The sequence below is a fragment of the Mus caroli genome, chromosome 10, assembly GCF_900094665.2.
Source record: "Mus caroli chromosome 10, CAROLI_EIJ_v1.1, whole genome shotgun sequence".
Taxonomy (NCBI): Eukaryota; Metazoa; Chordata; class Mammalia; order Rodentia; family Muridae; genus Mus; species Mus caroli.
This window is the reverse complement of record NC_034579.1, coordinates 113,497,127-113,520,476: the sequence shown is the minus strand read 5'-3', so window position 1 is coordinate 113,520,476 and position 23,350 is coordinate 113,497,127. Positions and strand designations below refer to the sequence as shown.

The 23,350-nt window shown below is 45.1% G+C and overlaps 1 protein-coding gene across 3 annotated transcripts in view; it reads left to right on the top strand.

The window, feature by feature from the left end:
* The window catches only part of Msrb3 (methionine sulfoxide reductase B3), a 115,733-nt gene that overhangs the window by 4,000 nt on the left and 88,383 nt on the right, over positions 1–23,350 (top strand). The window contains exons 1-2 of one of the 3 annotated variants that reach the window (XM_029482658.1): positions 21,896–22,097; positions 22,187–22,303. In XM_029482658.1, coding sequence (XP_029338518.1) covers positions 22,228–22,303 — 76 coding nt within the window. In that variant the 5' untranslated portion in view covers positions 21,896–22,097; positions 22,187–22,227. Of the gene's footprint in view, positions 1–21,895; positions 22,098–22,186; positions 22,304–23,350 lie in introns of those variants that run through there. The other 2 variants (XM_029482659.1, XM_021175168.2) reach the window with 2 other exon arrangements.

Below are 23,350 nucleotides of genomic sequence, written 5' to 3'. Positions count from 1 at the left end.
AATGCTGAGGAGGAGACATACTGGGAGTCAACAGAGTGTGTGTCACACCCGGGAATTCTGAGCTCGCCATGTGATGGAGTTGTGAAAATCCTGGGTGATAACCATCAATCCACTCTGAAGGATTTTCAGGAATCCACTAATGAAAATGTTGAGTCCAGGTAGCTCTCTCTATAAACTTGTGAAGACTGTGTTAATGATAGAGTCATTCAAAATAGAAAGAATTTAGGGAGCATGAGTTCCTGAGGTTTGGCTCACGATCCCGGCCTTTTTTCTTCATAGTGGTTGATATGGCCTCCTGTGAAGCCTTCCATATCTAATATCTAACTTCCTTTAGCTTCTCCTGAGGCTTGTGCCACCCAAAACAATAGGCGTTCACTGTGCGGCAGGCTAGTGATTTGTTCACTGGTAATTCTGAGAAGGCTCTTAGCACTCTAACAGAGCCACAGCCATGTTATATCCCGACTTTCCACATTCTGAAGTCATCACGCCCTCTGCCCCCTTCCTCCCTGATCTCTGCCCCCTTCCTCCCTGGCCTCCGCCCCCTTCCTCCCTGACTCCTGCAGCGCAGGTGCACTGTTCTTTCTTACTCTTTGTTTCATAGATTTTTCATAAGCTTTTCCACGAGCACTACAGTTTCCCCTGTGAAGATTGAACATGTAAAAGACAGGAAGTTTCCCCATCACCTGAAATGGCACAGGAGAGAAGGGAACGGCCAGCTTGTGTGGGAAGGGAACGGCCTTGCTTGCACACATGATACCGTGTCAGACACAGCCAATGCAGACGGCACAGAGCAGATGTAAACAGATCTGTGAAGGTGAAGAGGTGGAGAATTAGGTTGAGCTCAGAAGGTGCAAGACTCGGATTGCTAAAGGCCTGGGGATTTGGACTGGTCTCATTAGCTATGAAATTGGAGTTTCTCGATTCCTGGAATGTTGCAATCAGAGTTGAATTGCAGGTGGTATTTCTAACAGCTCACAGGATGAGTGGAGTTGGCAAAGAAAGTATTGAGTGACTAGGAAGCAACGTTGGAGGTTTTTAAAAAAGGGAGACCCAAACTGGGGAGCGGTGATGGGGTGGGGAATCCTTGGGGTGGGGGTGAATGGGCTGAGATCATTAAGCAGATACTGGGAAAGAAAGGGGTGGGTAAAAGGCATTGGCTAAATGTAACTCTGGGTGACCGAGAGAACGTGAGCTCAGAACAGCTTTATAAATGAGACAATACTTCCTGTAATTAGCTATAGATCTTTCCTGCTTTGGGCACCCACAGGACATTCCCATGGAAGTGTGCGGTAGGCTCATATGTGGTTGTGGAAGTGGGTTGGGGAACCGTGTGTGGGGGGGTGTGGAGGGAGAGCAAGCGGGACTGGGAATGGACCCTGTGTGAGAGAGGAGGGCTAGAGAGAAAGGTAAGAGGTGAACAGGGTTGGCTTGCGTCCGAGGAAGGACCCGGGGAAAAGCATCCTAAAGAAGACAGAACCTGATAAGGCTTCAAAGGCGATCCATTGGCATTCTGTCTGCGAGCTGCTGTGCCGAAGGGGCGTGGCTTTTCTAATTGCGCATGAACTATGTAGGGAATACTGGATGGCAGGTACTGTGTCTAGAAGGCCCTCAACCTGCACAGTGGGGCTGCTCCTTTCCCACCCTCCTCAATACAACAGAACTTTTCGTTGTTCCCGTTAGTTCTGGACACATTCTGTTTCACACCCCTCCTCGGAACCTCCTTTCATCTTCTCCAGGAATGGGCCGGCAGTGAGGACAGTTCCGGGGTTACTCTCAATTATCTACCCGGCTCCGTGTCTTAGGGGCACTTTCCATCGCCATGGTCAGGTTGTCCTTAAGAATTTTTGACATTTTCTTAGTCTAAAAATGTATGAATCTGACTATCACAGCATTCCATTTTGTACTAACACACACACACACACACACACACACACACACACACCCTGAGCGTCTTGTGTCATCTGCATGGTTCCAGCACCCGTGAGCTAGCCACCCTGGCCACTGTAACGTAGAGAAGCATGGCTATCTGGTGTCAGCTCAGAGGACCCAATGCATTGATGACTGATGGAGAGAAAGCCTTCCGAGTGAGAGTTCAGTTCCATGGCTTGTAAAGACTGATAACACCTGTAGAGGGCGGCAGATCTCATTACAGATGGTTGTGAGACATCGTGTGGTTGCTGGGATTTGAACTCAGGACCTTTGGAAGAGCAGTCAGTGTTCTTTCTTTCTTTCTTTCTTTCTTTCTTTCTTTTTTTATTTTGTTTTTATTCTTTTTTCTTTTTTTGGTTTTTTTTTTTCTTTTATTTCTACAGTCAGTGTTCTTAACCTCTGAGCCATCTCTCCCTGATTTGGGGTTTCTAAGGACAGTGTCCTCACATGTAGATAGAGAGACAGGTTTGTGTACAGAATGGAGTATGAAGAATTGTTTCTCCCTCTCAAAAACAAAACGGAATGTCAGCTCTTCCACAGCTACACCTTTTGGCAGCTGTAGACTGAGAAGATGCGTAATAGCAGAAAGCCACTCTGATCTGAAAGTCGGAAAGCCAACATTGAATAGAAAAGCACTCCCGTAGGTTTGCAAAGTGCACGTGTGGAAATCATGACCTACAAATCCTGCAGACTGCACTTGATCTCTGCCTTTGCAGGTACTCTCAGGGACGTTCTGGATCCAGAGTCCCCTGGGTCTGTCTGTCTGTCTGTCTGTCTGTCTCTCTTTTACAAAAGGAACTTCTTCAAAATCCTGTCACAGCACTTGCAACCTGTTTTTATTCATTTATTTTTAATTTTTAAAGGTTTTATTTTCCCCTGGCCAGGTAATGTACTAGCTGAGACTGTATTATTAAATAGTCTCAAGGCTGAGGAAACAGAAATGGTATGCTTCAAAAACTGCATTTTCAGGCACCATTCCTAGGTCTATAATGTGATTTTTTTTTTAGATTTATTTATTTATTATATGTAAGTACACTGTTGCTGTCTTCAGACACTCCAGAAGAGGGAGTCAGATCTCATTACGGATGGTTGTGAGCCACCATGTGGTTGCTGGGATTTGAACTCAGGACCTTCGAAAGAGCAGTCAGTGCTCTTAACCGCTGAGCCATCTCTCCAGCCCCTCTTATGTAATTTTAAGGTGAAATTTGCATAAGCCATTTATAGCACTCATTGTTTTGGTCATAACTGTCTGCCATTGTTATATAGCATAGAACGGACTCTTATAGTCTCTTTATTTAATGACCAAGGAAAGCACTTCAGAACCTAGGTCAAGTTTACGTGGTTAACAAGAGTGAGCTTGTGCTATGAGGGGATGTGAGACCATCCTGGTATAAGTCCATCTTGTATTTGCATGCTTGTCGTTTTACTTTTTTATGACTTATTTATTTATTGTATGTATATGAGTACACTGTAGCTTTTCAGATGCTTCTGAGTCTTCATGGGACTCTTGGGAATTGAATTTGTTTGTTTGTTTGTTTGTTTTTTGAGACAGGGTTTCTCTGTATAGCCCTGGCTGTCCTCGAACTCACTCTGTAGACCAGGCTGGCCTCGAACTCAGAAATCCACCTGCCTCTGCCTCCCGAGTGCTGGGTTTAGGACCTCTGCTCGCTCTGGTCAACCCGGCTCTCTCAGTCCCTATTTGCTCCAGCCCAAAGATTTATTTATTATTATACATAAGTATACATAAGTATCTGTCTTCAGAAGAGAGCATTAGATTTCATTACGGATGTTTGTGAGCCACCAGGTGGTTGCTGGGATTCTAACTCAGGACCTTCAGAAGAACACTCAGTATTCTTACCTGTTGAGCTATCTCACCAGCCCTCCTTTTGTTGTGTTCGGTGGCTACAGACTCTGGGCTTGGTTGGAGTTGGAGAGAATTCCAAAGTGTGTGATAGGGTAGAGGCTTTTCTTTTTGTAGTGGGTTAATAACGAAAGTGTGGCCATGTCTCCTGTGACCTAGTCCAGATTGGGTAAGGTACTGGGCAAGTGTCTGCGAGAATTCTTGAAGTTCTAGTGTCACGATAATCAAAGGGAAAGTTGGAAATTGAAATGTCACTGTCATTTTTGCTTCTGACTTTTTTCAAAAGTTATACTGTTTTAAATTTTTAAATTTTAATTATATTTTATGTGTATTGACATTTTGCCTACTTGTATGTCTGTGCCATGTCTATACAGTGACCATGAAAGCCAGAAGAGGGCAGTGGATCCCTGGAGCTGGAGGTATAAATGATTACGAGCTGCCATGTGGATGCTGGGACTTGAACTTGGGTCCTCTAGAAGAGCAGAAGCCAGTGCTCTTAACTCCTGAACCATCCCTCCAGCCTGTTTCTGATTTCCTGATGTGAAAGTGTCAGGCTGTCTTAGTGGGCTGGGAAGAAAATGGTTTGAACGCAGAGGTTGTTCACCTGTAGGAAGAGCAATCTGAAACATTGTAGGCTCATTTGCATAATCACCCAGTAGTGCTGCAAGAGAGTCCTGCAGTGGCCTGAGAGGAATGGTGGGGGGCAGTTAGGAGACTGTGTTCTCCTAGCTTGTTTGTGTTCAAACCATTTAACTTTCTTATGCCTCTGTTTCTCTATCTGCAGAATTGGTGGGTTTACTGCCAACCCCTGATGCTGCTTTTAAGCATCTGTAGTCTGTGGGTTGTCTGAAAATCTCCCAGGAGCTTCCATAACTTTTAATGGAAATAGCTTAGATAATAAATTGTATAGAGTTACGTTTTTCTTGTGATGCTTTAAGTTTCACTGTTCAGTTGAACTATCTACAAGCATTGTCTAAGATCTTATTTTTGAACTTTGTATCCTAGTGTGCCCAGTAATTGGATCTACAGCTAAAGTTACATAACCCTTTTAAAGATTTAGTGCTTATCGGAAAGATAGGCTACAGTATATTAGAATATCACATGCCCCGTCTGAAGTAACAGCATTAAGCACTAGAAAGGATGCCTTTTTCTTTTTTAAAGTGTAGCAGCCAAGAGTTGGGAGCATGTCTCTGAGTGGAAAGCCTTCTTTCAAAGGTGTGGATAACCAGCAGAATTTGCCTCTGGCCATGCTAAAAGTAGATTGAACTCTCACAATCAGTTAAGGGAAAAATGCTTTGCTTATATGATATGTGATCACTCACCTCAGTTTATTAGTAAGCCTTTCTCTTCTTCAAAATTATTTCACACATATAGAAAGAGTAAGTCACCTATATAAAACATACAGACCTTATTTGAAAAGTCTCGTTCCCCCCTTCCAGCTTCTGGATAGAGCGTTAAAGCCAACTGCGTGGAGTTGCCTGTCATGTCGTCCTCTGCCTTCATCGCAGTGCTTTGAGGTTTTTTTTTTTTTTTTTTCCTCAGCAATGAAAGTGTCAGCTCATCTGTCTTTATCCCTCACTATAGAGGAAGCTTCGTATTTCACTGTTGAGTTCTGCACGCTCTGGTTCTTTATTTACAGATGCCGACCATCTGCGGGGACAGCGCTTGTTTTGCTTTTTCCCTCGAAATATTGTGTTTCTATATTGGCGTGCAGCACACACTTTAAAAATAGACCAACACTTCTTAAATTTTTTACTTTTATGTATGTGTGTCAATGTGCACCTCTGTATACACACACACACACACACACACACACACATCGTGGTGCACTTGTGAAGGCCAGAAGGCAACTTGGAGAGAGTCAGCCCTCCCCTTCCGTGTAGGTCAGACTCTGGTTGGGAGACTTGGTGGCAAGCGCCTCTACCCGATATGCCAGCTTGCTAGCTCTAAATATCGTTTTTTTTTTTTTTTAAGGGAATTTTTTTNTGGCCNCNNANGAANCAGTTAACNCCCTNGGNTTTTTTTTTTTTTTTTTTTTTCTTTACAGAGAGACAGACAGACCCGGGCTGCGCAGGCCACGGTCGAGGCCAGGCAGGCCGGGTCAGAAGGAAAGAAGGAAAAAAGAAGGAAGGAGAACCGGGGCAGACAGACCAGGGAGGCACGGAGGATGCACAGCCGGGATATGGGGCCTCTCGGTCGGACTCGGACTCGGGCTTGGTCCCCGGGGAGAAGGGAGGAGGAAGGGAGGAAGCCAGGGGGAATAGAGAGATGCAGAGTCCCGAGCTGCGCGGGTCACAGTAAAGACCAGGCAGGCCGGGTCAGGAGGAAAGAAGGAAGGAAGAAGGTAGCTCAGAGAGAGAGAGACAGACCCGGGGTAGCGAGGCACACGAGAAGCCTGGATGTAGCCTCGCTGGCGGACGCGGACTCGGGCTTGGTCCCCGGGGAGAAGGAAGGAGAAGGTAGGAGAAGGTAGGAGACCAGGGCAGAGAGACGTGAGGAAGCCGGGATGGGTCTCTCGTTGGCGGACACTGACGCCAGGCAGCCCTGGGAGGAAGGGAGAAGGAGAGACACAGCGAGACTTAGAGACAGAGAGAGAAACAGAGACACTTAGAGACTTAGAGACTTAGAGAATTAGAGACACAGCGAGACTTAGAGACTTAGAAAAAGAGACAGAGGGACAGAGAGAGGCTCTGTCCCTCACCCTAGGATTTTTCAGATGACTTGTGTGTGCCGAGTGATACTCACTTCTTCTGTCGGCACATAGAGCTGTTAATAAGAATGTTCCTCTAGCATGAAATGACCAAAGAGGGGGAAAATAAAGATCTGGATGGGGCTGGGAACAACTGGTTTTCCACTAACCCCAAATTACAGACTGTAAGTGTTAGCACACGGAGCAAAAGCCCTAAATACTACTTACTATTTTAAAAAGTGTACAGTTGAAAGATTAAAATTAGAAGTAAGAAATTAAGACTTTTCATATGATTTAAAAAAAAAAAAAAACCTCCAGTTTTCCAAAGCTCTGGGGAACCTTCCTAATACCTCTCATTTAAACATTCTAGATTTCTCCCACAAAACAGAAAGCCCATTTATCCCAGCATCCCTTGAGATTTAACTTAGTTTTTGGTTGGAGGGAGGGGCTATTACATTTTTTTTCATTTTTTATTGTTTGAAATTTTTATATAAACTACAGCCCCTCCTGGGTCCTCTTCCCAGTGTCCCCTCCCAGTTTTATGAGCTCTGTGTTCAAACCCGCTAAGTTCCCTAGGTGTTGCTTGTGTGCACACCGGCTTAGGTCCGTCTGCTGTAGTGTGGTTAGGCTCTCAGGGACTGGATCTCTGAGGAAAATGGACCTAATCTCTCCCGGTAGCCATCATTTTTCATAGGCTTCTCAGCTGGGGTGGGACTTTGTGACTCCTCCCCCTGTCCGAGCCGGGGATTTTCATCCGGCTTGGTCTTGTGCAGGTCTTGGGCATGCTGTGAATGGAGCCCTGCAGCTTGCTTCTGCCTCATCTGGCAGCACGGGCTTCACCACAATCCTCCCTGACTTCTTACTCCTGTAGTCTTTCTGTTTCCTCTTGCATGATGATCAGGGAGCCTTAGGAGGAGGGTCTGCTAACTAGATGTTTCTCTTCAGGTGAGTTGTAGCTCTCCGTGTTAATCATCATCTATTAACAAAAGGAAGCCACAGGTGAGTGTGTGTGGGGGGGGAGTAATCTACAGATATAGAGATAAGCCCGTAGGAGACTGTTTAATTCCGTGTCCATTTAGCATTATAATAGTAGTTGGTTTTCCCACAGGGCCTATCCTCTACCCAGTCACAGGCTCTTGGGGGCTAATAAAGCTGCTCGCCATGAGTTCCCTTTGTAGAGTGGACCTCAAATCCAACCAGATAGTGGTTGGTCGCTATCGTAACATGTGTGCACTTCTGCATTGGTTGGCAGGACTTTCTAGGAACTCGCTATTGCCGATTCAGAGCGGAGTGACCCAGCTGAGTGCTTTAGCCCCAGAGTAGCTTTGCATGGGTAGCATCTTCTAGCATCTGCAGAAATAAATCTTCCCAGTGAGTACTGGTTTGAGTTTTCCACGATCTATGACTCAAATACATGAAGTTGTTAGTAATAGGGTCTTGCCTCTCAGAATATCAACAGTAGTAGAAATGACCTGTGATATTTGGGGGCCGTCTATGGGATCCCACTGACCAACAACGTCCTGAGATTTCTATTGGACAGGCTGCGCGGTGTTTGGGAGTGACACTGTACTCCCATTGTGGCCTTGTTGGAGTAGGTGTGTCACTGTGGGCATGGGCTTTTACACCACCCTAGTCCTAGCTATCTGGAAGCCAGACTTCTCCTAGCAGCCTTCAGATGAAGAGAAGATGTAGACCTCTCAGCTCCTCCTGCACCATGCCTGCCTGGATGCTGCCATGTTTCTGCCTTGATAATAATGGACTGAACCTCTGAACCTGAAAGCCAGCCCCAATTAAATGTTGTCTTTATGAGTTGCCTTGGTCACTGTGTCTGTACACAGCAGTAAGACCCTAACTAAGACATGTGGTGTGTGTGTGTGTCTGTGTGTGTGTGAATTACTGTGGTCTTTGAGTATGTCTACTAGTATAGGCTCATGCATGGTCCCAGTGGGCAGAACGATTTGGGAAGGACTAAGATGTGTGGCATTGTTGGAGAAGATGTGTCCCCAGGGACAGGCTATGAGGTCTCAAAAGCCCACAGCCATCCCGGGGCCTCTCAGCTCCTGCTCCAGCACTGTGCCTGCCCGCTGCCATGCTCCCCGCTGCGATGGTCATGGACTCTAGGCCTCTGAAGCCACGAGCCTTCAGATGAAGTGCTTTCTTTGGTATGTTGCCTTGGTCATGGCATAAGCAAGACACTCACTTAGGAGGTTTCCTCTCATGGCTAGTGTTACTAGCGATGTTGCGGCTTTTACAGGTTTGTTCATCTCTGTCATCCTGGGACGACACCTTTGACCTCTCCCCTCTTTGACTTGTGCCTCTCTCCTAGATCCTCTGTAGGCTAACTCGCCTTGAGCTGAGCCGCTGTTTCTCACTCAGTGGATGCGTCTCCTTCAGTCCTCTTACTTTGTGGCCTCAGTCCCAGTTGTATTTAGGTCACTTTCCCTCTTATCTTCCCATCAGCCCAGCTCTCCCGTCCTCACTTCTTTTTGTGTTATCACTGACTGGGTAACCTTGCCTAGGGCACCCTGACATGCCAAAACCAGAACTCCTTTTCTACTTCAACTTTGACCTCCTCACCCCACCCCACCCCACCCCACCCCAGATTAGTAAATGCTGCTACCATTTACCCTGATCCTTGAGCCACAGCTGTGCTCTCTGACTTAAACTCTCTCACCCCGACAGACAGCGGAGCTTAGTCAAGGCTGCAGCACTCGAGATCAGAGTCTCCCTGTGTGAGTCCTACCCATTTTCACGTTTTCCTTGTTAGAATTTAAATCTGCCTATCTGGTAGTAATGCTCTCCTTAGTGTCTGTTCTTGTTTACAAATCCCTGCACTGGCTTGTCAACATCATTTTCACAAATGTCAGCCTAAGCCACATACTCTTCCTTTGTAACCAGCCAGTGACATTTAATCTTAGCTCCAAACCACTGCCACTGTTCACTGTTTTTTTTTTTGGCTTGGAACAATTTCTTCTTTCTCTTCCTCTTCCTCTTCCCCTTCCTCCTCCTTTCTCCTCTTCCTCTCCCTCCTCCTTTCTCCTCTTCCTCTCCCTCCTCCTTTCTCTCCTCTTCTTCCTCCACTTCTCTTCTTTCTCCTCTTCTTCCTCCTTGTCTTCCTCTTCTCCTCCTCTTCCTTCTCCTCTTCCTCCTCTTCCTCTCCCTTTCCCTGTTCCTCCTCCTCTTCTTCCTCCTCCTCTTCCCCCTCCTTATCCTCTTCCTACTCCTCTTTCTCCTCTTCCTCTCACTCCTTCCCCTCCTCCTCCTGTTTCTCTTCCTCTTCCTTCTCTTCTTTCTCCTCTACCTCTTCCTCTTCTTCCTTCTCTTCCTCCTCCTCCCATTCTTCTTTTCTTTTTTGCGTGGGATATTATTTCTTTTACCTTTTATAAGTATGGGTCTGTGTCCCCGCTTCTGATTCTGGGTGATTGTCACCAAGCTTGGTAACCTTAGCTCTCACTTTGCTAACACCAGAGTGAGCTGCCAGTTACTAAGGTGTCCTGTTCTACTTTCAGTGTCTGTCTGTCAAGTAGACCGGGGAGCAGATGCCACGCCGGCCTGTCCGGTTTGACAATGAGAGCGCTTCTGAGTTTGGTGTGTGTTGTCTTTCAAGCTTACAAAAGAGGACAGAAAGCTTTCTGTGGATTCCCTTTCAAAGAAGCAGCGGGCTGTGAGGAGAGGAAGGGAGCAGCCTCCGACCGAAGAAGTGGGCTCTAGAAAGGAGGGGATTGGCTTGCTGTTGGAGCGTCTTGATTTTGATTGGAGCATGAGCCAGAGTTTTCAAGGCGGGGACCCCCAGCATCTCCCAGATTTGCTTGTCCATGTTGAGAGTCAGCATACGGGTTCTTCCTTAGTCCTTTGTAAGGTGATAAGCCTGTGTCCTGACCTGCCAGAATTACCCACTGGATTTAGGCAGATCGTGTTCAGTGGGTGCTTTCCGTACCCGGTGACCTAGCTGCACTCTGGGCGTTCTTCTGCCTCTGTAGAAGCCAGTGGGAATTTGCTGGGCTCTCAGGAACGTGATCGCGGGAACAGTGGTCGCTGGGATGAGTGGGGATTTGACCTTTCCTTTTGTATTTCCTCTCTGCACTTGATCCAGCAGAGGCTTTCAGAAGAACCTTATTTATGTTACGTTTTAAGGGCGGATGCAGGCTTTCCTGTTTTTATATTCTATTCTCCGCTTTTATGGGAGTGACGAATCTGACTACGAGTGAGCTCTTTTGAAAAGTATTGCTTCCCTTTTATTGGTGCCTGCGTGTACCGGGCGAAAGGAAGCACCTTCTCTCCCTTGTCTCTTTTCAGACCCTTCTGCGCCGTTTCTTTATTTTGCACTGCTGTGTGAGTCACTCTTTTTAATAACCTCATAAAAAATCATCATTTTTATTTTATGCTACGGACCTAGCCGATGACGCTCTCTTGCTTCTCCCAGCGCTCATTTCTCATAGCGTGTTGTATTTGCCTTCATCTCTTAGAGGGGTTATTTGGGTTTCTGTGGTTGTAGAAACACCACAAATCTCACCGGAGCTGACCAGCACATTAAAAGGGCTTCAGTGCTCACTCTTCTCTATGGGAGGAATTTAGGAAGACTTTTCCTGTCTTGCTTCTGTTAGTTAAGATGGATGCTGTAGTCGAAAGTGGTTGCATTTGCATTGTTGTCTTCATACTTTTAAGGATTATTTTCATCTAATGAGTGACCTTTATTATATTTACTGATCACCAGGGGTCTCAGTCAGTGTCCTATTGCTGGGAAGACACACCATGGGCAAGGCAACTCTTATGAAGGTCAACATTTCATTGGGGCTGGCTCAGACGTTTAGAGCGTCAGTCCATTATCAGCATTGTGACATGCAGGCAGACATGGTGCTGGAGAGGTAACTGAGAGCTCTACATCTGGATCCACAGGCAGTACAAAGAGAGACACTGGGCCTGATTTGAGTATTTGAAATCCCAAAGCCACCTCCAATGACATACTTCCTCCACTAAGGCCACACAGGGCACCCTGGGGACCAAGCATTCAAAGCTATGAGCCTATGAAGGTGGGGTGGGGTGTTTCATTCTTATTGAAACTACCACATCACCACATTATTTTAAATTCTGTCAACCTTTAAATTCATTAATGATATTTTGACTTATAGATCATTCATAGCCCGGAGTCTATTCTTGAGCCGATACTTTTTATTCTTTAAATTGGTTATTTTCTTTATTTACATTTCAAATGCTATCCTGAAAGTTCCCTATACCCTCCCCCCACCCTGCTCCCCTACCCACCCACTCCCACTTCCTGGCCCTGGCGTTCCCCTGTACTGGGGCATATATAAAGTTTGCAAGACCAAGGGGCCTCTCTTCCCAGTGATGGCCGACTAGGCCATCTTCTGCTACATATGCAGCTAGAGACATGAGCTCCTGGGGTACTGGTTAGTTCGTATTGTAATTCCACCTATAGGGTTGCAGACCCCTTTAACTCCTTGGGTGCTTTCTCTAGCTTCTCCATTGGGGGGCCCTGTGCTCCATCCTATAGATGACTGTGAGCATCCATTTCTGTATTTGCCAGGCACTGGCATAGCCTCACAGGAGACAGCTGTATCAGGGTCCTTTCAGCAAAATCTTGCTGATGCAATGGTGTCTGGGTTTGGTGGCTGATTATGGAATGGATCCCCAGGTGGGGTAGTCTCTGGATAGTCCATCCTTTCATCTTAGCTCCAAACTTTGTCTCTGTAACTCCTTCCATGGGTGTTTTTTTTTTTTTTTTTCCCTATTCTAAGGAGGAATGAAGTATCCACACTTTGGTCTTCGTTCTTCTTGATTTTCTTGTGTTTTGCAATTTGTATCTTGGGTATTCTAAGTTTCTAGGCTAATATCCACTTATCAGTGAGTGCATATCAAGTGACTTCTTTTGTGATTGGATTACTTCACTCAAGATGATATCTTCCAGATCCATCCATTTGCCCAAGAATTTAATAAATTCCTTGTTTTAAATACCTGAGTAGCTGATACATTTTTAAACATGAAAAGATATATTGATATTTATTTCCTAAACCTGAGGTAATTCAATAAAAAAACTATCATATCCCTTAAAAATCATTTGATTAAAAAGATTATGAAAAGGCATAATAAGGAGGTTGGACAATTCTTATTGGATAAGCTGATTGCATATGGTAATATATTGTGGAATATATAAAAAGTCACCGAATTTTGTGCCAAAGAGGGGCCTGAGACAATGGAATTTGCTGGCATTTTGATGAGAGATTACTGTATCAGTCACAAGGGTGTAAGTGCTGGGAATCCAAGATCGCAAGTGTTATGAATAATTCTCAGGGTCATGTGCAAAATTAGTTTTCAGTCCTTGAATACTTTATGTTTGCAGGGCAGTAACCTTGAAACTGTAATTTGTAACTTCTGCTGGAGTTGATAAGAGCTGCTTAGCCCTTTGATTTTTTTGCACACACAAAGCTGGGTCAGTCTAAGTCATCTGAAACAAGTGGTTGCAAAATTTGAAATTTTACTTTTTGTCAAAATAAAGAAATATATGTATATATATGTATATATACACACACACACATGCATGCATGCATGCACGCACATACATACATACATAAGGTCATTAAACTGTAATTCCTGAAGTAGAAAAAAATCATTCTTGTGAACTTATGTGTTTAATGGTCTCATCTTCCATATTCCAAACTAAGTTAATTAAATTCTGTGATTGTATGACTCTTTCTCCCTCCTCCCCCTCCCTCCTCCCTCCTCTCCCTCTTCCCCCTCCCTCCTCCCTCCTCTCCATCCTCCCCCTCATTTCCATACTCTTCCCCTCCTCTTCCTCCTTTTGTTTTCCTTCAGGATAGGGAATGTAAAATTCACTGCGCTGTGCTATATGGTGTTATAACACATTTCATTTAAGGTAAACTTTAATGAAATAACTATTATTATAATCCATATTTTAATGGTAAGGAAACTAAAGATCTGTAGAGATCCCCAGGAAATGGGATATTTTAGGGAGGAACTGAGCAGTGGGTCATCATCAGAACATAATATTCATTCATTCATTCATTCATTCATTCATTCATTTATTCAAATGGTATAGGTTGGCTGTCTCCTAAGAGCCAGGCGCCAAGGGAGTCACTAGAAATAATAAAGGATGTGAGAGTCAGAGTCTGTTGAAGGCTGAAGCTCTACAAGCAGCAAGAGAAGTGACTCTGATAGGTCTTAAAAGTGGGATAGATTGGTGGAACTGTTCTCTGGAGATGGGGATGAGTCTTGGAGCATGTTAAGTCGTGTTTGCACGTGAGCAGAGTCAGTACACAGGGCGGGTGCAGCAGACAGCTGGGCAGATGTGAAGGGGATCAGTTCGGAAGTGAATGGCTCTGCTCCGAGCAGCAGTTCGTTCCCCATCCTAGGTCAGAAGAGAAGGATACATTTAGCCGGCAGAATGGAAACAGAGTTGCGGTCAGTTAATGTCCCCTGGGTAGCAGTGGTTTCAGTAGAACCAGGAAATCACGTCTGCAATCTTGGTGATGTGTAGTTGGGAATATTTTGGAACAAAATCAGAAATATAGAAATAAGAATAAATTAGTGAAGAAAGAAAGAAAGAAAGAAAGAAAGAAAGAAAGAAAGAAAGAAAGAAAAAGAAAGAACGAAAGAAAGAAAGGAAGGAAGGAGGGAGAGGGAGGGAGGGAGGGAGGGAGGGAGGAAGGAAGGAAGGAAGGAACGAAGGAAGGAAGGAAGGAAGGGAGGAAGGGAGGAAGGAAGGAAGGAAGGAGCTGAGTTTTGTTTTGAGGCAGGATCTTATCCTGTACAGCAGGCTGACCAGGTACTCATGTAGCCTGGGCTGGCCTTGCACTAAACATAATCCTCCTGCCTCATAATCCTCCTCTCACAAATTTGAAGCTAGCCTGGGCTACATAGTGAGACCTTGCCACACAAATGATACCAATCACAGATAGACATAGATACTTTAACTTACAGTCCCAGGCCAAGAATTATAGAACCAATTCAGGCAGCATTAGGACGTGTTTTTCTTTAGATGAAGCAGTCATTTGGAGCACAGTACGCTTTTCCTATGTTCATTTTATTTTTATAAAAAAGATCTGCAAAGGTGCTAAGCAACACCTTCCAGTTTCACCTCTCTGTCTCACTCCACTGAAGTGGCTTCAAATCATTATTTTTTGATACTTCTATAATTTTGATATAGTCATAGCAGTGTATATTGGCTTTTCAAACTTGGGTAATATCCAGATTTGATTGCTTTTGTAGTTTGTCTACCAGTGTTTACTAGTCTATTGATGCTGTGATCTGTCTAGTGTTCATTTTACAGCACCCGTGTATTTCCTGCTTAGCCTGGGATAGCCCCGAGACGAGCTGTGCGGTGGTAGAGAGAGACACAGCAGAGCGACTCAGACACTACAGAATCTTACTTTTCTCTCATGTGCCAGGTCAAACTTGGCAACCATCTTTGCTTCATATAGCCTGGCCTTCTTCATCAAGCCACTTCTGTTTGGGGCTTACACATGCTTATGAACTGTGAACCATGTCCCAGGAGTGGGGGACATGAAATTGAAAGCAAGTGACTACGCCTTTAACGCCCCTCTGACAGGCCACACCGTCTACAGACTTTCGTTTTCTTTCCCACGGTTCAGTGGTGTGTTCCAATCCGGTTACTGGGAGGCCGAGACCCGTGACTGTATGCTGAGCTAACATCCCAGGGGGTTCTGTTATACAGGGAAGATGGACTCTAGGGAGCCATTTTATGGTCGAGTTGTGCTTCACAAGATGAAGAGCCTGATGCCTTCAGACTTGCTTCTGATTTCCCTTCTGGCTGTCTTTGCTAAATCCTTTTTGTTCTCATGTGTGAAGAATGCTGCTGGTGTTTGCAGTGTGTTCAGAAACAGCCAAGTATCTGTCCATAGGTTTTTTTTTTTTTAATAACATGATATATATATATATATATAATTAAAAAAATAACATATATATAGCTTATATTGTTATGACATGTGCATATGTGTGTGGGTACACAGGTGTGTGCATTTGAGTGTGTATATACAGTATGTATGTGTGTGTGAGTGTGCATGAGTGTGTATATGGTGTGTGAGTGCACATATGTCTGTGTATGTGTGTGTTGTGTGTATTTGCATGAGTGTGTATGTGTGTATGGTGTGTGAGTGTGTATGTGTGTGTGTCTGTGTATGGTGTTGTGTGTGTTGTTATTGTTGTTGCTGGCTGCTTATTTTTAGGTTAAAAAAAATGGAACGGTTTCTATGATTGCTTAACCTTAGGGCTGGAGTAACTAAAGTTACTGGCAAATATGTTGGTTTTTTCCTTGTATTTATTGATTGGTTACAATGCGAGCGTCGTGTCTGTGTGCCCTTGTGTTGGCTCCCAACTTGTTGAATCAGTAAGAAGCTGCAGCGGATGTGACTCTTGTGGAGCCACTTTGGGATAAAGGATTTCATTCATTCATTCATTCATTCATCCATTCATTCAGCTTTCACCAACTTTGCCATGGGGTGACCGGCCGCTTTGCTTTCTGAAGGACTGGGGCAGTTACCTCTCTGTGGTTAAACAGCAATTGTCTGGTCTTCAGTGTCTTTATCTAGGAGGTGAGTCCTCTCCTGCCACCATAAGAGGAGCTTTGGGACAGTCAGTAACAAGGTGATTAATGAGAGAGCGACCGTAGGCTTTCTGTGACGTTCCATGACCTTGGCGGTGGACTTCTCATGTTTCTGGAATGTGTTTTCTGAAATAGGTACAATAATCTTTAGCACCAGAATTCCTGTCCTTGAGGATTAAGCATATATTATTTTAAATTGTGTTTGTGTGTGTGTGGGTGGGTGGGGGGTAGATACGCGTGAATTCAGGTGCTCATGGGGCCAGGGGTACATGATCGCCACGGAGGAGCCGCTGTTACCAGAAGTTGTGACGTGACTACTGGGAACTAATTTGGGTCCCCTAGAAGAGAAATGTTCCCTCTTCACTGCGGGGCTCTCTCCAGCCCAAAGGAATTTTTAATATAGTAGAGGAGATTAACATAGACTTTCTTCTGGCTCCATCGCCTGCTGCCCTGGCACGTCAAACAAGTTCTTATCCGAACGGTAGTTCTTGCTGGAACAAACAATCGCAGATACCAAGGGCTGCACATGCTGAAGGCTTCCTTCTTGTTTGCATTGCGTACTCTCTGTGGGCCAGATGGGAGGTCTATTCCTTGTTCCCTTCCTCCGGGGTCATGGTTAACAGAGCTGCTCTGGACTAACCGTAGAGCTGGGATTGTTACAGAAGAAAAGAAAACATTGTACGGTTTCACACCAACAGCTAAGAGGCTCGGGAAAATGCCACTTTGACCAACTCTGCAGCTTATGTATTGCTTGGAACGTGTCGTGTGGCCTCTCCACCACCAGGGGGCAGCAGGAGGAACCGCATTCCTAGCGTGGGAAGTGGAGAGCCAGAAATAACCGGAGAATAGCAAGCAGTAGGAGGAGTAGCTACCTCGGAATCACACGTTCAGACTCACAGAGTTCGGACACTTGAATCCGGTTACTATTCATAGTAATATGAAATGCATGCGTGCAAATATTTAAATAACACGAAGTAGATTAGCTTATGAAGTTATAAAACGATAGGGAGGTCCCTGCGAATAAAAGCGCACAGCACACACACAAGCTGATAGCACTGTTATCTAGAAACCTTTAGAAAACGAGGCACTGGGGGCTTTGAGGAAGGTCAGCTCTAGAGCTTTACAGCTCTCTGTCAAATTGCAAGCATCTGGGAGGTAAAGATTAAGTATGAGAGAGTAAGCAAACAGAAACCCGGAGGGAGTCGAAGAACCAGGCTGGGAGCATGATTACTTTGGGGATAAAAAGAAATAGTGTATGAGATAGAGACACAGTTTCTGCAAAGGGAGAAATTGATCATCAGCCATAGGAGATGCCGCCAGGGGGCTCTGCACCTCTGTTCCGTGGTATCTGTAGTGTTAATGTAGGGGTGCCATGTGCCTCTCTAATGGCTGATATCACAAGCTCTGTGTTTACGGAGGAGGCTTGCAAACCTCAGCGTAAAACACCTCACTGAAACATAGTGTGGTCAGTGAGGGTCTTAATGTGATCTCAAGGACTCGGAAAGGAAAACCAGAACAGCAGAAAGAAACAATTGAAAAACCAGATCTAAACTGGGCCCGGCAAGGCCGAGGGGCACGAGGTGGAGGCCTGCCTGGGATATAGACTGTGCCAAAGGCCGGCAAGACCCCATTTCACATAAAAAGCGACAGAAAAGCCTGGGATGAAGTGTGGTGACAAAGGGATTGTCTAGAAGGGGCAGGACCCTAGGTTCAGTCTCCAGTCTTCCTCCCCCTGAAAGTATTTTTTCTTTACATTAAAAATTAAACTGCTTTATGTGGATTTTTCTGTCTTGTCAATGCTTTTTATATACCAAGAAAAGTAAAGGGTATCTGAGTTCAGATCGCTAAAACCCATGTGAAGACAAAGAAAAAGTGTAGCTGAAACACAGATATAACACAGAACACATATAAACTGCGACATCAATGTCCCCGTTAGAACAGTGCGTAGGTACGTTTTGCACTGTGGTAGAAAAAAAAGACATTTTAAAGCAGCAGTTCTCAACTTTCCTAATTTTAGTTTGAAAATGGTTCGGAAGACTGGGGCACTCTTAAAACCCAGGCTTCCCCGCATCAGAGTTAGCAGAGGTGGTGCCATCACTACCGGGGGTGGGGGTGGGGGGGGGGGGGGGGGGGGGGGGGGGGGGTGTTGCTGACTTCACAGAGGCAGCAGCTAAAGGAGCTGCCCATCCATTCAGCCAATAACAGTTGAACATAAAGTATGTCAGGCCCCATGCGGATGAATACAATGTTTCCTGTTGGACTTTACAGCAGGCGTTTTAGTTAGAGGTTCAAAGATGCCATGGTAACATTTCTACTAAAGGAAACGGGGAAAGTGGTGGTTTGAGAGACTGCACGGGTCAGTGGAGCATTTTCTGTCAAATGTGGTCTTTATTTTAAGATTGCTATCCTGAGCCGGGCAGTGGTGGCGCACGCCTTTAACCCCCCAGCACTTGGGAGGCAGAGGCAGGTGGATTTCTGAGTTTGAGGCCAGCCTGGTTTACAGAGTGAGTTCCAGGACAGCCAGGGCTACACAGAGAAACCCTGTAAGACTGCTTTCTTGGTTCTTGCTGTCAGCACACCTTTTCTTTCAGGAGAGAAAGAAGACTGTGGTGAGATCTGAGTGTTAATGTTTTTAAAAATTGTCCTTGACAACATTCTAATTTGCAATTGGCTTTTGCCATTGTGGGAGAGCGTTTCACCAACTTGTGGAAACCCCTCACGTACACAGTTCTTTGCATTTGTTGGCAAGGAATCTGACCTTCAGGGCTGACACTTCACGTCCACGGGTACAGTCAGCTCTATCTGGAACGAATGATCAGCTTGGTGAATTCTCTGGATTCCCTGGTAATGCTCTCTCTTGATAGTACATTGTTCAACTGCAGGACAGAGAGGAAAACGGGGGAGTCGGAGAAGACCCAAACCAAAACCACTCGCAAACTGAGTTCAGTCATCATCTGGACGTTAGAATTCGGAGGCAGTAGGGGTATTAGGTAGGAAAGTAGAAATCTTTGAAAAGTCATAGGGCGTTTGAATTATCTTTGAATTTTTAGTGGGGGTGCTTTTCAGCATCCCGCCTGTTACAGCCCTGGCTTGCAATCATACATTGTCACAGATTTCAATTCCTTTTAGCACCATTAGCAAAGCAACTGGGGGAGACAACGCTGGAAATGAGATGCCCAGAACAACCAGTTTCACAGGTTAATCATTCACATGGAGTCTTCTACTCAGGAAGTGACTGAGTGCTTGGTTGTCATGTGCTGGATACAAAAAGGTCCCCTCTCTGCCCTGCAGCGTTAATTTAGAAGAGGCAAGAGTGCAAACGCACCACACCAGTATCCTGAAAACTGCCATAGGAGAGCCGGGGGCTCGTCGGGCGTTCTGTAGGGTCAGCGCTGGGAAAGCTAAGCTGTGACCAGCAGATGGTGGGAAACAGTATCAGAGAGCATGGACTCACAACGGAGGCTTGCTCTGGGGGAAACCATGAGCAGTGGATCCAGCAGGACCGTGGGACGGGATAGGATGTGGTGAGAAACACAAGAAGAAGGCATGGAGTTAGATGGATGGGGAGGAGGGGTCTGGGAGGACCTGGGAGGAGTTAAGCAGAGGTGCAACCAGGATCAGAATGTACTGATGGGAGATTAAGTTTTTGTAAATCTTTTCTGGCTCATGTAATACTAAGCCCGGCAAATATCTGACAGCTAACCTTTTTTTTTTTTTTTTTTTTTTTTTTTTTTTTTTTTTTTTTTTTTTTTTTTTTTTTAAACATATACCACATACTAGGAGAGGTCCCTTTAGCTAATTGCTGTATTGAACTGCTATTTTAGAGTCGGGGAAGCAAAGGAAAGTAACTTGTCCAAGGTCATACAAGCACTTACAGATACTGACAGGGTTCCAGCCAGCCAGTCTGGCAACAAAGCTTGCACACATCCACGGTGACAGGCATCTTTCTGGGAATGGGTTGTGTATTTTACATCTGTCGTCAGCGTCCGTTTTCTATTGCAAGTGTAAAAATACACACTCCTCTCTCTCTTCCCTCAAAACCTCAGTCCCAAAATATTGTTTACCATGCTCCTGTTCCCGGACCGGACACATTAAAGGCACATCTTGTGGGTGCTTCTGTTGGACGGAGCTAAGCAGGGCATGCAGACACAGGCGGCAGAATTGCCTTTCAGTCCATGGCTCAGACACATATTCCCAGGGTGCTGGACACTTCCCAAGCATTCTGTAAACTTGCCCGCCTTCTCTAACATACTTGTGAGCATTCACGTAATTAAGGTTGTATCAGTGCCCAGCCTATAACACGGGAGACTTGTGAGTGGCTCACACCATGACAGGTTGTGTTCCTTCATTCTTCCGCATATGACAAACTAAGGTGTCTGTGTCAGTAACTCTGTCCATTGCTGCACTGCTTGGTGTTAGTATAGCACTTCCAGGGTCGACTTTAAGCACCAAAAAGGAAACAAAGCAGTTTAAACGCCCCCAAACTGGGCAAGACCAATTTGCCACTAGATGGCGCTCTGGCTATTTGGGTAGGGAAAAAAAAAAAAAAAGGATCGAGGAGGGACTATTAAATCACAGCCACTTTGAGCCCCTGGTATTTGCAGTCCTTGGCTTTTAATTGTAGACGGCATCTTTGTTCTTTGCCTGACCTGCGGAGTGACGTCACTGCCTTTCTTCCTGTGTGCTGGCTTTGACACAAGCCAGATGGCCACAGTGATCCTTAGGCGCCCAGGCCGCCTGGTACAGCGGTTGATGAAACAGAATAGGAAGACCTTTTATGGTCAGCTGCGGGAGCACTGAGAGGCCGCAGCTTTGCTAAGTAATTACATTTACCGCACATACTTTATCCCTCACGGGGAAGGGTCTCATGGAGGGAAAAAAAAAAAAAAAAAACCTACATTTTTATTTACGGCGTTGTGAGGTATAGACCTTTGATCTTTTATTAGCCAGTAGTCTGCTACAAAGGCATGCAGTCTTTGCCTGCTCCGCAGTCACTCGTGAAAATGACATCTTTATTTATGTCTAACGGTTCTCTCAGGCTGCGCATTGTGATTCTTAACCCCCACCCCACCCCCACACCTCCAGTTAGTAACACAAACATGTTTTGCTTCTGTAGTGAGTTTAGTTTGGGGAAGTCAGAGTTCAGGCATGTTAATACAAGCAGATTTCGGTCAGATATACTCCAGAGCGACTTGGTCAAATAGATTATTGTTTATCACATGTTTGCTCTTCAAGGGGGTCAGGAGAGTCCAGGAAAAGACTTTTATTTCAGGGTATGGAATGGAGGGGGTGGGTGGAGGCGAGGAAATGATCAAGGCATTAGTTTCATTCCATCTTTGGACATTAGGCAGTTGAAGTTACTTAACACGGCGATTTTAAATAAAACACGAGAGATTGATAATCACCCAGTATTCTCCAATCTCATTTGAAGTTAGTCCACACCAATCACGGCCCTGCGTGAGATCTTTATGCACCAATCATGGCCCTGCGTGAGATGTTTACGCACCAATCACAGCCCTGTGAGGCATGCTTATGAAAACCCCACAAGCTGGACTTTTGTCTGAAGTTTAACATCGCATAGGTTGGGGATTTTTCTACGTGATTCATTTCTCAAGACTTCAGTAAAATATTTGCTACCCCTTTCAATGTTGGGTCATGAGTTCTTCTCCCAGAATTTTACTTAGAAGGTAAAAATCATAGAATTAAACGAAAGGGCACCTTCCCTATGCCTTCTTCAAACTTGAAACAAAGTCTCGTAGTTGTCCTTCATTTTTTTTTTTTTTCCTTGTCTTAAAGGGCAAGTCTCTACGTAAGGACACATTTTGGCTCTGTTGTTAAATGAGCGTTTCCACACCGTGTTTGCTCTGTGTCCTTGGATCTTCGAGCCTCGATTGCACTCACATATGTAAAACCAGCCTTCTCAGCGGAGTGCAGGATTTCACGGTGGCAGGGAGAGTCAGCTGTCCATCCTAAACTGCCGCACTGCGGTTTATTAGCACTGTGCGTGTGCTTAGCCCTAGGTAAACCCAAGCCATCAGTTGTTCCATGAGTGTGCCTACCGTTCCTGAGGTTTTAATTCGTTGTTTTTGTTTCCTCTCTTTTTACTCAGCTTCTGACACTGCCTTTGCCTCTGCTGGAGATACCACAGCTATGTCTGCCTTCAACCTGCTGCACTTGGTGACGAAGAGCCAGCCCGTGGCCCCGAGAGCCTGCGGGCTCCCCTCAGGTTGCCAATTATTGTTCTGTGGTAGGGCACCGGGCAGAGTGGGTATTTCTGCTGCAGGAAATGGTGCACCAGCATGCTTTACTAAACTTCATCTCTTTTATTTGGACCCTAATTTAAAGATGGAGATTGGTTACAAACCCTCACCGTCCTCTGAGTGACACCCATTTCCATGGTCCTTTCAATATTGGAGGTCCCTCGCCCAGCACACACTTGTCACCAGGGTTTCCCCGTGTCTTCTTGTTCTCCAGTGCATGCGTACACATCTACAAGTCAGTGCACAGGAGGTAGAACTTTCAGCTTGTTAAGGGAATGCCAAGCTTCTCGCTGTACATGTGGCCGGTCCTTTAGGGAAAAAGCGAAAATGGGTAACTTTAAGGTAATTGTGTCACGTATACTGTAGCCAAGAGTTTCTATTAACAAGAACCAAATAAACAGAACGGATATAGCATGTTTCAAAACTGGGTCCAAAATTAGAACCACAGGCTGGAGAGATGGCTCAGTGGTTAAGAGCACTGGCTGCTGTTCCAGAGGTCCTGAGTGCAGTTCCCAGCAACCACACGTGATGGGTTCTCACAACCATTTGTGATGGGATCTGATGCTTTCTTCTGGTGTGTTTGAAGACACCTACAGTGAACTCACATACATAAAATAAATAAACAAGTCTTAAAAAAATAAAAATAAGATAAAATAGAACCAGTATACTTTTTTAAGATGTGATTTTTAAGCACTTAAACCAAAGAAGCATAAAAGTTCAAACTTTCACTGTGTGTCTATAACATTTAAATTAGTACTTCAATTTTATTATGAAATTCGCAATGGTCAAATGTTTTACTTCAGTGAATATGATTGTTAATATTATTTATAGTCCCATTACTGTATACATCTTTATCAACATATCCGGTAGAGAATTTTATTATGTTATTAAACACTTACAAAGAGTCGAATGCATGCCGTGAGCAGTGGGGATATGATGATAAACAAGGCTCAGTTGATTGGGTTTTTCAACAAGTAGAAGAGAGAAATAAACCCGGAGGAGGCCCTCTGACC